Source organism: Berghia stephanieae, chromosome 8 (genome assembly GCF_034508935.2).
Source record: "Berghia stephanieae isolate SIO BIC M18660-M18661 chromosome 8, UCSD_Bste_1.3, whole genome shotgun sequence".
Classification (NCBI taxonomy): domain Eukaryota; kingdom Metazoa; phylum Mollusca; class Gastropoda; order Nudibranchia; family Aeolidiidae; genus Berghia; species Berghia stephanieae.
The window spans coordinates 22250745-22268517 of NC_088367.1; the positions used below are offsets into that span (position 1 = coordinate 22250745).

The 17773-nt window shown below is 38.0% G+C and overlaps 1 protein-coding gene and 1 long non-coding RNA gene across 3 annotated transcripts in view; both read right to left on the bottom strand.

Annotated features, from left to right (window-relative positions):
- LOC144978376 (recombining binding protein suppressor of hairless-like) overlaps nucleotides 1-17766 on the bottom strand; it is a 38667-nt gene extending 20901 nt beyond the window's left edge. The window contains exons 1-2 of one of the 2 annotated variants that reach the window (XM_078924318.1): nucleotides 17709-17766; nucleotides 6523-7261 (exon numbers count right to left, since the gene is read on the bottom strand). In XM_078924318.1, the coding sequence (XP_078780444.1) occupies nucleotides 6523-6985 (463 nt within the window). In that variant the 5' untranslated portion in view covers nucleotides 6986-7261; nucleotides 17709-17766. Of the gene's footprint in view, nucleotides 1-6522; nucleotides 7262-16199; nucleotides 16609-17708 lie in introns of those variants that run through there. The other variant, XM_078924317.1, reaches the window with a different exon arrangement.
- The window catches only part of LOC144978380 (uncharacterized), a 397383-nt gene that overhangs the window by 27473 nt on the left and 352137 nt on the right, over nucleotides 1-17773 (bottom strand). The window lies entirely within an intron of this gene.

The window sequence follows — 17773 nt, forward strand, 5'->3', positions numbered from 1 at the left end:
TTTTACTTTAGAGATGAATAACAAGGACTAAAATCAAAAGGGTAAACTTGGGACTGACTCACTCAATGTTGCGTGCGCAACAATCTCATAGGTACAGTGAAATCCTGATAAAGTCAACACCGCTGGGTCAGACAGATCGAATGACTGTAAACAAGGTTGACTTTATCCAATATCAACGGAACACGTATATAAAGAACAGAAAATCTGGGACCGACAAGAGGGGTGACTTTAAGCAGAAGTTGACTTTATGCGGATTCCACTACACCTTGCTAATGGACGTGAGATAACTCGTTACGTTGTGGCCTGGTTAATTTCACAACATCGTTGCTATTATCGCTCTCTTGGTACCACTCCCCTAAAAAACCAAACCAAACAAACTATAAAAAAAAAAAAAAACAAAAAAAAAACAAAACAAAAACAAAAACAAACAAAAAAAAAAAAAAAAAAAAAAAAAAAAAATCCCGAGTAGATATCCGATTTCAAGTTCCAGTCAAAACGAATATGGCAAGAAAGGGGTTAATCATAACTCAAATAAGCTTGATAAATCCAAGAATAATGAATGTTTTCATCACCATCATCTAAGGAAACAAAGCAAGGCGTACCAAGGATTTTAGAATCGTTCATTTCGCCCTACCATGTCATGTCAATGTGTCGAAGATGACTTTAAACAAATAAATTACTATTCAAACCAGAACGCGAACCCCCCCCCCCCCCCCCCCCCCCCACCCCGAAAAAAAGGAGAACAAAACAGTAATGTAAAGAAAACCGAACTTTTTCATGATAATATGAGCGGAGGTGCGAGAGACTGTTCTTGTTCGTTATAAGCACTGACTTGTAAGGTGGTGGTTCCGGAAGAAGAGCAAAGCTTGTTGCTTATCAATTGCGAGCTTAATCAATCCATTTTTATCCATTCGTTCGTGCATCCATTCCTCGTTTGTTCATCTATTCATCCACTTGTTCATTAATCTATCTTTACGTTCATTCGTTCATCCAGCCATCAACTCATCCACCCCTTCCATTCACATTCGTTGACCCATCCATTCACTCATTCGTTCATCCATCCATCTATTCACTCATTCGTTCATTAATCCATCCATTCCTTCATCCCTGCCTTCATTTATTCGTTCTTTAATTAACATCCATTCCTTTATCCGTCCATTCATTCATTCGTTCGCTCATTAATCCATCAATTCATTCACTAGTCCATCTATTCACTCATTCGTTCATCTATCTCCCCATCCATCCCTTTATTTATCCACAAATTCATTCATTCATTCGTTTATTCATAAACCAATTCAATTAATCATTTCCGTTGTTCTTTCATCCCCTCATTTATCCAACCATTCATTCGTTAATCCAACCACCAATTCATTCATTCGTTCGTTCATCCATTCATTCATTCATCCATTACCCACTAATTTCCCAGCTAGTTTATCACAGAACGTTGATTCAACGGTTGGTTGGGTAATGACTGCCATACATGTCGTTTATCTAACATTGGACGGTTCCCATTTCTATCAAAAATTTTGGCCAGAAAATTCGTCCTTCAAATATCGATCGATCAAAACGACCCTATCATGGCAAAAGCTCTCAAACCTAGGACTTCACAAACTCCCCAGGATTAAGAATTTGATCATCCATCCATTCATTCACTTATTCATCCATTACCCATTAATTTCTCAGCCAGTCTATCACAGACCGTTGATTTCACGATTAAAACGATTCAACGGTTGGTTGGGTAATGACTGTCATACACATCATTTATCTAACATTGAACGGCTCCCATTTCTATCGCACTCTAAAAAAAAAAGAAATTGAATTTTAAAAAACCCAAACAAAACAAAACAAAACAAACACTATCAGAAATTTTGGCCAGAAAACTCGTCCTTCAAATATCGATCGATCAAAACGACCTTCATCATGGCAAAATCTCTCAAACCTGGGACTTCGCAAAGTCCCCAGGATTAAGAATTTGTTCATTCATCCATCCATTACCCACTAATTTCCCAGCTAGTATATCACAGACCGTTGATTTCAACGATTCAACGGTTGGTTGGGTAATGACTGTCATACACGCCGTTTATCTAACATTGAACGGTTCCCATTTCCATTGCTCTCTGAAAACAGAATTAAATTAAAAAAATAAATAAATAAATAAACCCACCAAAAAACACGTATTAAAAATTATGGCCAGAAAACTCGTCGTCCTAATATCGATCGATCAAAACGACCCTCATCATGGCAAAAGCTCTCAAACCTGGGACTTCGCGAAGTCCCCGGGATTAAGAGCTTTTGCAAAGACGAGGGTCAATTCTAATCCACCGAGATATGAAGGATGAGTTTTCTGACCAAAAATTTTAATACCTGATCCCCCCCTCCTCCCGAGTATGAGAGTATTAACGCTATCTAGCAGCTTAGAGCACATTGTTACAACGTGCTCGTCCGTGTCAATGATAACGATACAGACAACATCACAATCAATGATTTCTTGTGTGTGTGTGTGTGTGTGTGTGTGTGTGTGTTTATGAGTTTGTGTGTGCGTGTCTATTCTTTTTTTCTTTCATGTTGTGCTACGTTTTAAGATGTGACGGGTTTGTTGATATATCAGCATCCACACGTGTGTGTGTGTGTGTGTGTGAGAGAGAGAGAGAGAGAGAGAGAGAGAGAGAGAGAGAGAGAGAGAGAGAGAGAGAGAGAGAGAGAGAAAGAGAGAGAGAGAGAGAAAAAGAAGAGAGAGAGAAGAGAGAGAAAAAGAAGAGAGAGAGAGAGAGAGAGAGAGAGAGAGAGAGAGAGAGAGAGAGAGAGAGAGAGAGAGAGAGAGAGAGAGAGAGAGAGAGAGAGAGAGAATTTGTATTATTATTTTGTTCGACGTAGCTGTTTTATTTTACACTCGATGATCGTGAGACACATTTCGTCATGGACTAATATCTCTTTAAAAATAAAGCATGCCTCCCTTGTTTAGATTTTTCTCATTGATTCTAGGGAGTGGAGGTTTATTTAGGACCACACTATATCATATGTAATTTACGTTGTACCAACACTTATTTGAGAACATGTGATAAATAAACAAACAAAAATAAATAAATAGGAGTTGACAGGTCAAAGGGTTTTGTCAGTTTTTTCCCCCGAAGAAACCATCATATAAACTCGGATACGCAATACATTGTATACCAATACGTGTTGGTTGAAAACGAAAAAAAAAAAAAAAAAAAACAAACAAAAAGGTCGGGCAACTTGCAATTTTTTAGCAGGTGATAGCGGTGTTCACAAATCATCTGTCAATTCCATAATGAGGAGAAAAAAAAAAAAAAAGAAGTTATTACCAACACCACCACCACCCTTAACCCGCCCCCACCCCTCCAATTCCTCCTGGTCTCTTGTTTCTTTTGTTACCACTCCGACAGCACTCCCTCCAGCCCTCTCCCCATTCACCATTGCATTCGATGCCGTCTACTTAGACTAGAGAAGATTCGATGTCATCTGCCTGTGCCGTTTATGTCACCAGTTACAATTAGTAATTACTACTAGCGTTTGATTAGGATCCCTATTTAAATAAAAAAGAAAGAAAGAAAGAAAGAAAGAAAGAAAGAAAGAAAAGAAAAGAGTTACAAAAGCGAATAATCGTTACTCCGAGAACCATATCTGATCTGATGCTTCAGTCTCTTGTTATCAAAAATGGCTTGCTTACAGAGTCTACTAAAGATGATGTCGCTTCTTGCATAGCACAGGCTCCTTTTGAATACAGCTTTAGGCTATCAGAGGGATGTCAAAATCACTCCGTCAATTTCTATTGTCTCCGGGACTCTGCGGGCGGGGACTAAAGCGCAACATCAAGTTTTAGTGTTCAAAGCGCCTTACAAGGGGTTTCCTGACCAACTGCAACACTTAACACGTTGGACGAGACATGACGCCTTGTTAGCTTGATAAACAATTCTTTGTTGTTATTTTTTCTACCGACAGAGACAACGCTGTAATGGGCCAGATAGTAACAACAAGATATGAAGTGAATAGAAAAGTGCCAGAAGACAATAGAGAATAAAAATTTTTCGCGGCGGTGGTGGGGTTTGAACCTGCGACCTTATTGGTACGACAACTCCGCCTGGCAGGTGAGAGCGTGGCTCTACCGTGTGAGCTATCCACGAACACAAAAAATATTCGTTTCAAACTCAAAGTCATTACTAGATCCCTCTCTCACCCACTTCTTGAGACCGCCGATTCGTTCGTACACCACCATCGCGAATAATTTTGACCAGCAGTTAAGCTTAATAGCCAATATTCTCAACACAAACATATAACTAAAAAATTTTTATTCTCTATTGTCTTCTGGCACTTTTCTATTCACTTCATATCTTGTTGTTACCAACATAAGTGCCTGCTCCACTCACTTTTCTGAATTAAAAATTCACCCCATACACCGGAGCATACTCAATGTCTCAATCGTTTCTATGTTATATGTTTGTGTTGAGAATATTGGCTATTAAGCTTAACTGCTGGTCAAAATTATTCGCGATGGTGGTGTACGAACGAATCGGCGGTCTCAAGAAGTGGGTGAGAGAGGGATCTAGTAATGACTTTGAGTTTGAAACGAATATTTTTTGTGTTCGTGGATAGCTCACACGGTAGAGCCACGCTCTCACCTGCCAGGCGGAGTTGTCGTACCAATAAGGTCGCAGGTTCAAACCCCACCACCGCCGCGAAACATTTTTATTCTCTATTGTCTTCTGGCACTTTTCTATTCACTTCATATCTTGTTGAATGGGCCAGATACTCATTTTAGACCTGGGAATGGCGAGAGAATATGGGTCAACAGAGCTGCCTACTTGAAATTTCAAAACGCCGTAGTTTCCAAGGAGGAAAAATAGAACAAGTCACTTTAAATAGCTTTAGAAATAAATAATTCGCCATTAGCATGATCCAAGTATGCTCCAAAGTCCGGAATACAGGAACCAAACTTCCTTTATCAATAAGATTTATTGAGTTAAAGAAGCGAATGCAGTTCTGTAGCTGGAGCCAGAACTTCGTATTTTTACGAGTTTTTCGCAGTACTAGGCAAGTCTGAGTAAAGAGCCTTTTACAAGGAGTCAACTATGCGCCGCTTAGAGCGGGATTCGAACTTTGGACCTTCCGGTCCGAAGGTGAGTGTCATACCACAAGATCACATAGCCGCACAGGTCAATTTTTTTTTATGTAGAAGGCACTTCTCAAGTTTCATTAAACAATAAACACTGTCGCACAATATCAATCTTGTTTTGCTTTTTCTTCTTCTTACATTAAAAAAAATACTGAATCAAATTTCACTCCCACCCCCGCCTTTTCCATAAACTCCCATTCACTGACAACTACATGTCCGTCTGTAAATTATTGTTTCCGAACTTCTCGTAATAGTAGACCGGTTCGCCTTATACATAAAAACAGTCAATGGTCTTTAAATATAAGAGGTCTAATACTATATTATATTTTAAAAATGGCGTCCAAATAACAAAACATTTTGATAATGCGGAATAACCTTTCACGAATGTTAAGTTAGAAATATGGGATAAAAAAATCTTTAAACTTTTCTTTTTCTCCCCAAAGCTGAGCTCTGTTGAGAAAAAGAGTTCCCAACTGGCAGGTCAGTAATATCCAGTAGAACAATTGGATTCAATAGTCTGATGTCACGTCCGCCCAGCAACCAGCAGCTTGGTTCTAAACAAAGAAAATCTGTACTTTTTATTCTTCATGATGGCTAGAACTTTTTCACATGGCATGTGATCAGAATGTATAAAAGTCAAAACATGATCAGATTTATAATGTTTTTCTCCTCTGGACACACTTTTAGGCTCGTCGGAGAAGTATTTCATAAGGGCGTCCACCATTATTCCGATAGTTTAGAACCAGTTACTAAGGTACTATGTGTCATTAAGAAGGGAAGTGACGTCACGACTGTTGAAGCCTATTAGAATCTAATTTTAGAATTTGTTATCGGTAGCTTCCTAAAAATGTAAGCTACCGATAACTGATCACGGGATGATCAAATCTGAAATGTAGACAGGAGACCATTAAATTAGAATGTCAAAACACCACAGAGAAATCTTATACAGTACAGGTTTTTCATCAAATCGTTCAATGTCTTCATCGTTTTGGGCTGTTTAGGGACTATAAAGTTTGTCTCAATCCTTAGCGAATACTAAGTTATCAGAGGCTGTTGACTGTTAAAACTGTTGAACAAAAACCAATAGAAAAAGCTTCAATACCATAACAGGACAAACTATTCACAAGGAACGTCTCTGGATCAAAATCCTTCTTCGGCCAACAACAAAGATGACAATACGGTAACACTTCGTGTTAAATTCATATAATCAGAAGAAAAAAATAAGTTCTCGATACGTGATGGCTCAATAAAATGAAATAAAAATCCGGATATCTGGAATCATGGATACATGCGGAAAAGTGATTGTTGTTGACTCTGCCAATATACAGGTCGCCTGGAGACAGCGAAGGCTAGAGAAAATTGGATGTGAAAGAATGAGAAAGAAGACTTACCATGTGATTGGTCAGGAATGCCAACAGTAACAGCCGAGGCGATCACAGAATTGGATTGGTTTTGTTGTTGCTGCTGCGGCTGATGGTGGCGGTGGTGGTGGTGAAGTGGGTGGTGGTGAAGTTGCTGCGGCATGTGTAAGGGGAGGGAGGGCAAGGAGCATGGTGGTAATTGTTGTTGTTGTTGAAGATGCTGAAAATACTGCTCCTGATCGTAGAGTCTTTCCTCCTTCAATTGAAGTGACTGAATGTGTTGTTGCTGCTGCTGCTGCTGATGGTGGTGCTGATGAGCTACGTATTTAGCGTTGGATAAATCAACCGGGTTGTTATCTAAGATGGACGAGGCGTGGGTCGCACCGCCAGCCATGAAGTGGTCGGGGCGTGCTAGTGGCGGTGGGGATGAGGAGCCGCTGGTGTTGCTGCTGTAGAGAAGCTGCTGCGGCGCTGTAGAAGGGGTCGTGTCCATCCCAGCAAAGAGATGGTGATGGGGTTCGGCAGTGGTGGTGGCGGCGGCGGTGGTTGAGGAGTTGGACGAAGTGGAGATGAAAGACCCTCGGTGGATCGTCAATCGGGCTTGTTGGGGGGAGGAATTAAGGTAAGTGGAACAGCTGCCGCCCTGCTGTATGGACAGACAGAGGTCATTGCGGGTCAACACACTACTTCCAAGGATGTTGACACTATTGTCATGGTGACGGGAGTTGTGAGAACGCTGGAGGTGATGCTCACTCAGGTTGTAGCCATCCTGTAAGTATAAAAGTATGACTTAACTTTAACTAAGAAAGATAGGTTCGGTATACGACATGGAAAAGCTTTTGTCAAAAAATTATAACGGATCCATCTTGAAAGGAGGGATGGCATGGAAAAAAAAATTATACGATTTTCTTGTGTTTTGGAATTCCGGACATGTTCCCAATCGCTGAAAAAGCTCGCGAGTGCGGATTGAAAACAAAGTTGGAAGTCTAAACCGCAAGGAGTAAGAAATCTATCATCTTACCTCTCAGTCGATTCTGATTTTGTTATCTCTGAATAAAATAAACATCTTCAAAATCATTTAAACGAGAGAGAGAGAGAGAGAGAGAGAGAGAGAGAGAGAGAGAGAGAGAGAGAGAGAGAGAGAGAGAGAGAGAGAGAGAGAGAGAGAGAGAGAGAGAGAGAGAGAGAGAGAGAAAGATTAAGTGGGCGATGGAAGGTGAGATTGCGCACTGTATTTTACTGGAATTTCTAAAGTTTTAAAGACGAAAGACAGAAAACGACAATTGATGCTATGTCCTAGGTAATTTACTCACAACATTCCGCCAGCCGAATAAAACGAACCAACACACAACATTATGGGTAACCTTGGACGTTTATAGACTGAAAATACAATTTAGTGAGAACTACTTTTAAAAATAGCTGGCCAAACACAAAATAGAGCTGAAATTTTATATTCCATTTATATATCCAAACACCATATAAAAGATCTTCCATACATCTTCAAAGAGTTGAACTCATCATTTGCTTATAGAAGAAGGCGAGATCTTTTTTTTCTTTCTTGAGACCACCACCCCCTGTCCGCCCAGCAGTAATTGGGTAGCTGGGTCTGTCAGATCGGGTGGAAAGTATTTGCTATCGACCGTTCACGCTATAGAAACTGGGATAAACTCCGGCTCCATGGGCCTGAAGACTCCGAAGGAAGGACTACTTACTTATCAAAGTGCTCAATTGCAGTATATTCGATTTTGAGAAACAGATGCATCCCGACACAATATGTAATACCGTTTCAACGCGGCGGGTCACACATTGCGGTAGATTCGAATGTTATAACTTATAACAACTCAGGACCGTAACGCGAGGTCAATTTACGCTACAAAAGAACCTCAATAATGAGGACAAAAATAGGCCACTTAACCAGTTTGAAAGGGCAGTGTTCGCCACTGGGGGGGGGGGGGGGGTGTGTGAGAGAGAGAGAGAGAGAGAGAGAGAGAGAGAGAGAGAGAGAGAGAGAGAGAGAGAGAGAGAGAGAGAGAGAGAGAGACTGTCATCAAATGATAAAATTGCCAACTACACAAAGGTCACAATTTCAGTTTAAAAAAGAAATATTTAAAAATTGTAGCATTAACGGGAGGAATTCCAAACCCTCGTCCTGACTCAAATAAATAAATATATAAATAAATATATAAATAAATAATAATAATAATAATAATTATAATAATAATAATAATAATAATAATAATAATAATAGTAATAACAATAATAATAATAATAATGGTGAGTAGGCTAAAAAAACAAACCAACCAAAAAAAAAAAAAGAAACCCCCCCCCCCTCAAAAAAAAAAAAAAAAAATAAAAATAAAAAATCAGGCTTTGCGAAAAAAGACTATAGTGGTATGACACTCATCTTCAGACCAGAAGGTACCAGGTTCGAGTGCTCTAAGCGCTTTACAAGAGGTCCCAAGCCAACAGTAACTAATGACATAATGTATGATTAGACATGACACCGTAGGGCATTATTACGCTTTATCTTCTTTTTTTTTTTTTGGACAGAGGCAATGCTATCAACGGACAGACGATCATTTTACAACTGAGTGTGGTGAGATTGGGACTCGAACTGGGGGCCAAAGACGAGTGTCATACCACAAGACCACAAACTGCCTCCTACCGTTACACATTTTACTGTAAAGACAGGAAAATAATGTACGTGTGTGTATGTGTATTCAAATATTAGAAAACCAGACAAAAACAGGGATATAGTTTACACATCAGTTTATAAAAGGCGATTTTATAAACAGATAAACAGCACACTGGCTAAAGTAATACTATCACAAATACACGGCAAAATGAAATGAAGAATAATACGATGCCCGGGCAACATAAACATATATCCGAAATTTGACGTTTCGAGTCTATCGTTTATCAAAATACAAAAGTTTATGTTGCGAATTTGGTTCGCTAATCGTCATATCAAGTAATATAACTTCTGAGCAAAGTGCATGTTGTATTTTTTCACACTTGTTGGCCCGGCTTTGTAAGCTTAAGGTACGAGTACTGATGTTTATATTGAAATAATGCTTAATTTTATAAAATGTTTGACACTTTTATAGAAATGAACGCCGAATAATTCAAGATTTTCCCTTATTACTTATCATTATCACCATCAACAAACAAAATGGTACGATATAATTATAACATCCCTATTGTTAACATGTTAACAGGCTCGTTGATCTGAATACAAAAGTTTACAAAACAGTCTCAAATGACAATACGCGAAGACAATACGCGAAGGGTGTTGATAGAAAACAAGGAGAAGCAAACCTGTTTTAGAAAGAAATGACTCTTTTTTTTTTTTGGGGGGGGGGGGGGGGGGGGGGGTATTGTCTCCCTTAAGTAAGGAGATAAATCAGTACTGACGTACTCGACAAAAACAAAACAAATAATAATACTAATAAAAAAAATAAACAAAAAAGTAATTCAAAATTTGGCCAGGAAACTCGTCCTTCCAATATCAATCGAATAAAATGACTCTCATGTTATAAAAACTCTCAAACATGGGACTTCTGAGAAGTCTTCACGGAAGTCCTGGGTTTGAGAGTTTTCGCTAAGATGAGCATTTTAATCGATCAATATTTGAAAGGACGAGTTTTCTGGTCAAAACCTTAAAATCATGTGTTTTTATCCCCCCCCCCCCAAGAGTATGACAGAGTAGTGGTTAATGTTCATATTGGCGAACCTTGTAAAAAAACCCATCCACAAGACAATAAACGTTCGACTTTTTAAAAATTTTCACAATTTGTTTTTTAAAACAAAGCTCATAGCCTCCACCTCTAATTTAGAAGACTCGTTTACTTTTAGATACCAAGAGCCTAAAGGTGTACAATCTGAGAGAGAGAGAGAGAGAGAGAGGAGAGAAGAGAGAGAGAGAGGAGAGAGAGAGAGAGAGAGAGAGAGAGAGAGAGAGAGAGAGAGAGAGAGAGGAGAGAGAGAGAGAGAAGAGAGAGAGAGAGAGAGAGAGAGAGAGAAGAGAGAGAGAGGAGAGAGAGAGAGAGAGAGAGAGGAGAGAGAGAGAGAGAGAGAGAGAGAGAGAGAGAGAGAGAGAGAGAGAGAGAGAGAGAGAGAGAGAGAGAGAGGAGAGAGAGAGAGAGAGAGAGAGAGAGAGAGAGAGAGAGAGAGAGGAGAGAGAGAGAGAGAGAGAGAGAGAGAGGAGAGAGAGAGAGAGGAGAGAGAGAGAGAGAGAGAGAGAGAGAGAGAGAGAGAGAGAGAGAGAGAGAGAGAGAGAGAGAGAGAGAGAGAGAGAGAGAGAGGAGAGAGAGAGAGAGAGAGAGAGGAGAGAGAGAGAGAGAGAGAGAGAGAGAGAGAGAGAGAGAGAGAGAGAGAGAGAGAGAGAGAGAGAGAGGAGAGAGAGAGAGAGAGAGAGAGAGAGAGAGAGAGAGAGAGAGAGAGAGAGATATCCGCCAAAGTTTGAGTTCACAGAAAAAAAAAAAAAAAAAGATAAGCGTGGGAAAATCTGGATCAGAGAACACATGTTATGTGCGTGGTGAGTGTGGAGTGTGAATCACCACGAGTGTGTTGTGTGTTCGTTTGAATTGTGTGCCCTTAGTCGTGCTAAAATCGTCTTCTTCAATACGTGTAAATATAATATAATAATAATATCTAGTGTCTCCCATAGTAGCAAATTGCGTCTCCCTATCTCATGTCACGAAAACAGACAAGTAATGACGACAAAGTTATTAAGTGGATCAGTAGCTCTTTAGAAAAGAAAAAACAAACAAACCAAGCCGTTAAAACCATAACAATAAGATAATATCAATAAAAGGATAAGGTATTTATAGACAATTAACCAAAGAGCACCTCGTATGTAAGTCCTCGCATTTAACGTGATTTCCAAAGGACAATTCAATACGTATACAAAAATAGGCCTAGCCCACCTCACTAAACACTCAGTTGCTACGTGGTACACTGAACAGGAAAGACCAACGACTTGTTTCAACTATATATTACGATATTCAAAAACAAAATTTTATGAAATCCAGCCTTTGAATTGGAAGAGTGTTTTATAAAGATGTATAAATCATTTCTATATTATATCAATAATCAATAAATACACTGGTGTCAAGATACTTTATCATTCCTCATAACCGCCGTCAAGACCGATAAATTCACTGTACTCTTTTTTAAAATCACCCCATGAGATACAAAACTTTCAATGAAAAAAAGTGCCAAAATTTTAATACATTTTAGCAAATTTTGTGCCAGACGTTATTTTAAAAAAATCACATTAAAACAATCATTTTGCCTAATGCTAGGAGAATGGTTATAGACAAACAACCCCCAAATTCGGCACTATCCGAGTCAGAATGTTTATGTTTATTAAGGGTTTTAGGGCGCTTGCAACACATTAAGGTTATATCAGCGCCAGTAAAAAGGAAGAAAATGGGATAGTAAAAAGTTATAGAATTACAATTAAAGCAACCAAGAAAAGGTAAGACAAAGGGGAATTGGTTCAAATAGGAAACAGATGTAGATTCCAAGAGCACACTATCAAAGTACTTAGTTTGAGATCACCTAAAAGTCTCATCCAGACACAAGCACAGGTCCCAACTAAGAGGTTTTTGTTTGTTGCTTTAGGTCTCTTCCAACACAATTGAGGTTATATGAGAGACCGCTGAAACAAAAAAAACAAGCAATCTAACAAAAATAGTACAAATGTAAATCAAAATCATAACCTAAAGATATCATAAGCTAAATTATAAATAACCAAGAACAAACAGGCAGAAGATTTACAGAAAAAAAAATATCCCCTGTCAAAAATACAATCACAAACCAAAGAAGCAGGATAGGCTAGTAAAGAGAAGAAACGACATCACTATCGGATCGTACACCCATGCGAACATCATAGGTATATGATTCAAGGGTGATGCCCAACTAAGAGGGATACACTCAAATGTTTACAAATGATAATATATAATATGTAAACAAAACAATACAGTGCATAACAGAGAGATGATTTACAAGGGAAAAAAATCATCTCCCAAAACTCTAACTAAACATTTGACTGTTTCCCTCCGAGCCAGGGCCTGGACAAAACTAAGTAATCTCATTCCAAGACAAAGACAGAAAGCATGTTGGAAAACAGATAATATAGGGGGATAGAAGACACAGAAAGTACCTCCCTGCCCACTATGGGAGGTCAGGAACCCCACCCAGAGAGTTAGAATGTAAAGAAACTATAGAGGACAAATGTGACTCATATATAATATACAACGAAGATTTGTCCACAATACCTGTGACGACAGGAAAAATGTGACAAGCATGATGACCAACAGTTGGATAACATTGAAAGAGAGAAGGAGCAAACATAAACTGAAGATCATCTCGAGAGGGTATATATACTAAGACACACCGACATCCCCATCTAAGTCTTCCTTGAAAATTGACTAATATATCTCTCAACCCACCCCCCCCCCCCCCTTCTTTCTTGGAAAGTTATAATAATGGGTGCATAACTACTGCATCTATTGACTCGAACGTTACAGCAGTTGGACACTGACAATAACCAACAATTGCATGCCTTACTATTATTTCCCCTTTCTCTCTCTACTCTGAATACATAGATGGGATGCTGCCTGTCTGGTAGTGGTAGTGTCATGTTGTGACGTGTAAGATGATCGCTGAAGCGTGTGTATTCTCTATCCAACGAGATAGGAGGAGGCCATGGTAAGCATAATGTGTTCAAATTAACACCGAAAACTTATTGATCCATGGAAACAAAATATTTAGCTTTATAATATCTGCACTGGGAGAAAAAAACAAAACAAAACAACTGAATACACGTTATCCATTCACACACACACACACACACACACACAACAGTAACAGAATAAATCTGTCAATTTATATAACAAACACACTTCAACGAGATTACCCGTCACTGAAACAAAACAAAAAATATAAAACAACAAAAGCAACAACAAAAAAACAAAAAGGGTTATCGTTGAGAAAACGCTACGTATTTTCCTAACAATGCATCTACAATCTACACCTTGTTAAAAATCCCGAACACTCCATCATATCAGAAAATCAAGAGTTACACGAAGTAACCTCTGAGAGCCTTGGTGACACGTGACTAAACCGGTGCCCAGTGCCAATCCACTCCAAACATTGGTTACCATCATCGCATTGCCTCATTGTGCATTTTTAAAACAATCTCATTGTTACCGAAACCATACTGGACTATAGATCATAAATAACATATCCGTATCTTTATTGTTTGATCTCAACGAACGACTACTACCTTCATGGAAAACAATGTACTTATTAAAATTATTGTATTGTTAATCATCAAGTTAAAAGTTAGGTGATGTGCCGTCGCATAGTACTCCCTCAACCCACCCACATATTTGTCATATACATGAATGCTGGTACACAAATAAATTAAATCTACATATTTAGTTAACACATTTTACTGACATTCCTATACATCCTTCTATCTATCTCATTAAGATGCAGTACACTCCCTCCTTTTAGAACAATAGCCAATTGTTATGATAAAAGCCGTATATGACTTTAAATATATTCAGCTAAATGACAAAATCTCAGAACAAGGGAAGAAATCTATTGTTTTGTTTTTGCTTTTAAAGCGCTTGCAACACATTTAGATCATATCAGCGTGAGTAAAAAGGAAGTAAATACGATAGCAAAAAGTTCTAGAATTATAATAAAAGCACCCAAAAGAAGGTAAGACAAAGGGGAATTGGTTCAAATAGGGAACAGATGTAGATTCCAAGAGCACACTATCAAAGTACCTACTTCGTTTGAGATCACCTAACGATCTCATCCAGACAGAAGCGCAGCTCCCCGCCAAGAGGAATACACTCAATTGTTTACAAATATATAATATGCAAACAAAACATAACACAGTGCATAACAGAGAGATGATTTACACGAAAAAAATTGTCTTCCAAAACAATAACTATACATTTGACTCTTTTCCTCCCAGCTAGGGTACCCGACCACGACCAGGACAAAACCAAGTAATCTAATTCCAAGTCAAAGACAGAAAGCAGTTGGAAAACGGATATAGGGGGATAGAAGACACAGTATGGTACCTCCCTGCCCACTATGGGAGGTCAGGAACCCCATCCAGGAAGTACTCTATATTTTAGGCTCTTATTTAACAACAAACCTTTGCATTTAATTACTTCCTTTCACATTAATTCTATCTTATACTTTTAAATATCATTTGAAACATTTACTAATAGTTATGTGTTTCAAAGCATCTCTTGCTGATATTAGCTATATTAATGGTTATTCTTTACTTCCTTATAGAAAAAGTTTTTTATTAACTGACAAAAATATTACACACTGAACTAACGAGTATACGACTCCCGGTTATTTCACGTATGAATCAATTGAATACTCATATATCTATGAATGCATGTAATATTGTATTTGGAGTAGTAGTAGTAGCAGCAGCATTAATATTACTATTGCTATAAAAATATTTCATGATCATATAAATCTTGTGTAAACAAATCTCATATACAGTGTAAAAAATCATTATCGTCATGTATTTTATGTTGATTCATAAAATGTAAATTAGTTGTACCAAGGGCTTCATTTAAAAAAAATTAATTATTAATTTATAATTCAACCTATTAAATAACTAATCTATTAATTAAATATTTAGATGAATTTACATTATTATTATTACCATTATAACTATCATTATTATTATTATCATTGTTTATCTTGCTTTATTATTGATTTTACTTACTTGATTTGTTGATGAAAATATTATATTCTTGTATGAGTTATATTGGCAATTACCTAAAAATAAACTTTTGAACTTTGAGCTATATTATTGTTTAATAAACATCTATCTACCTAACCTATAACATTTGATGTGTAATCACAAGTCTATCCTTGGTAGTGTCTGTATATGGAAGTTCTTCCTAAGGAAAAAAAAAACTAACACACACACATACATTTTTAAAAAAGGCCGGCTCTATTTCTCCGAACACTCAAGAAAATAAACTTGAACTCTATTTCTCCAAATCGGCTAGCCTCCAGCAGCTGATGGGCAACGGACGCGATGTCGGTGCAAAAGTAAATGCTCAAACACAGTGGACAAGGAATTCTCACGAATCATCAAGCTAGCGTTTTTTAGGCACATTGTTGACAAAGACAGATTTTATCAAAATGTTGTGCTATTGCGAATACTCCACGACGCGTTCACCTTTGCACTTCGCGCTGCACTATCAAAGAGAGAACAGAAGTAAACCTGCATAACAAAAGCCAAAGTCTCAAGACGGGAACAGAGGTTGAAAGACAGGATAGTACAACCTCAAGACAGAAGACAGAAAGTTGGGAATAAAAGACAGAGCGCCCAGGCACTGGCAAAATACAAATACCCCCCCCCCCCCCCCACAAAAAAAAAAAATAAATACAAAAACATTCACAGACATTCTCGCAAATAACCAAAAAAATATTGAGAACGGAAACCGTTCGGAGAAATAGAGATCAAGTTTATTTTCCCGAGCATTCAGAGAAATAGTCACTTCGGAAACAAAAAAAAAATCAGGTCAGGTACATTTCGTGAAGCCACAACAAGACTGGGGGACAACCCACAAATACAACAAAACAATAGAAAACTACGGAAAAGGAAATATTAACAAAAGAATGAAAAGGGCTAGTACAAGAAATACCTGCATGTAATGATCCTGTTCATCCATCGCGGAAAACTGCCTATTATTAATATGTTCAATTACTCAATAATCCATTCACATTTGAAAACGATCGAAACAAAATATTGCCGTAATGAATACAATCCTGCTACAAGCAAACAACACACATCCTTGGACCAGAGATCATATCGTTTATTCTTTTTACAAGAATTTTCAAATATTCTCTGACGAATGCGCATTGCTTTTCATCTTTAAAACACACACACACATATACACAAAACAAAAAAGACCAACCAAAAACGAAAAAAATAATAAGGAAAAATCACAGAACAAAACGTCCTCAGATTCTTTGTTCCCACCAAGTTAGCTCGATCATAGCCAGAAACAACTACCAAAATCACAAACTTCCAGGTTCAATCTGCTCACGACTGCACTCACAAAGATCTTTCTTGCTTTCTATTTTAAAAAAATATTTTTATTCATTTGAAACTGGTGGTTCTCTTTCTCAAACAGAGCCACTCGTGGGAACTCGCAATTTGCATCTGACATCGTGAGAACAATAGATCGAATTAGCTGTTACATTAGTTGCACAGCGGCTGGTCGAACGGAGTGATGAAAATAAACTGTTTGTCGAAACACAATGGCGATACCGAATATATATAATCATAAAATTCAATGAAAACAACCTGATGGAAATGGTATGAGATTACATAACTTCCAATGATAAATAAAAATAAGGGTGAAAAATTCATAACGGTGACAGACTCAAACTTCGATAATTTTCGCGGGCGTAAATAGTAACAGCCATTTTCCCATAGCTTCTCAACAGCTCATTGGTCTTTTCCTTAAATGGAAAGCAGGTGTTCCCACGGCCCTATCGGATCAGCAGCCGTTGAACTCGTGGAGGTCGTATTTTGATTATAATCCTTGCACAACAACAAAAGCATTAATTGAACAGAATTCATCAATTTGTAATCATTTGTTTGACATTTGAATAAAAATCTTAACAGGAGCAATAATGCAGAGTACAACTCTATAAAATCTTGGAAGGACATCACATTTCCCACAGTTATCCCATTCATTCATTGCAAGTTGAAACATTGGCCTCACGGAGGTCATGAGAACCTTCGAATTCCTCAATGTCTCAATCATAATAAACTGTGTCGAAGAATCGAGAGAAGATTTTGAACTCTTACACACACAATCACATTCCTGGACTTAACATCATATGCCTCTTGCCATTTCTATAATGCAGAGGAGGACGAAAAAGATATACAACGAATATCAGAATTACCACCAGTGGTGGCCTACTTTCGCAGAGGAAAAATTCCCAGGGCAAGTTGAAGATTTACGTAGTGAACAAGAAGTTCAGTAATATTCAACTTTTACATGCAGTCAAAGAATACTATGCATAGTTAAAACATTAAACAAAGTATATTAATACAAAGATATATTATCTCCCTATGCCATAAACGGGCTTACTTGTAAACAAACAATAGTAAAGTATGAACATTGTATTTGAAAACTTACCTGACTTGTTAAATCCTCGAAAAACTTGATCAAGATGGCGAACTAGACTCGCTTTGCACATGCGC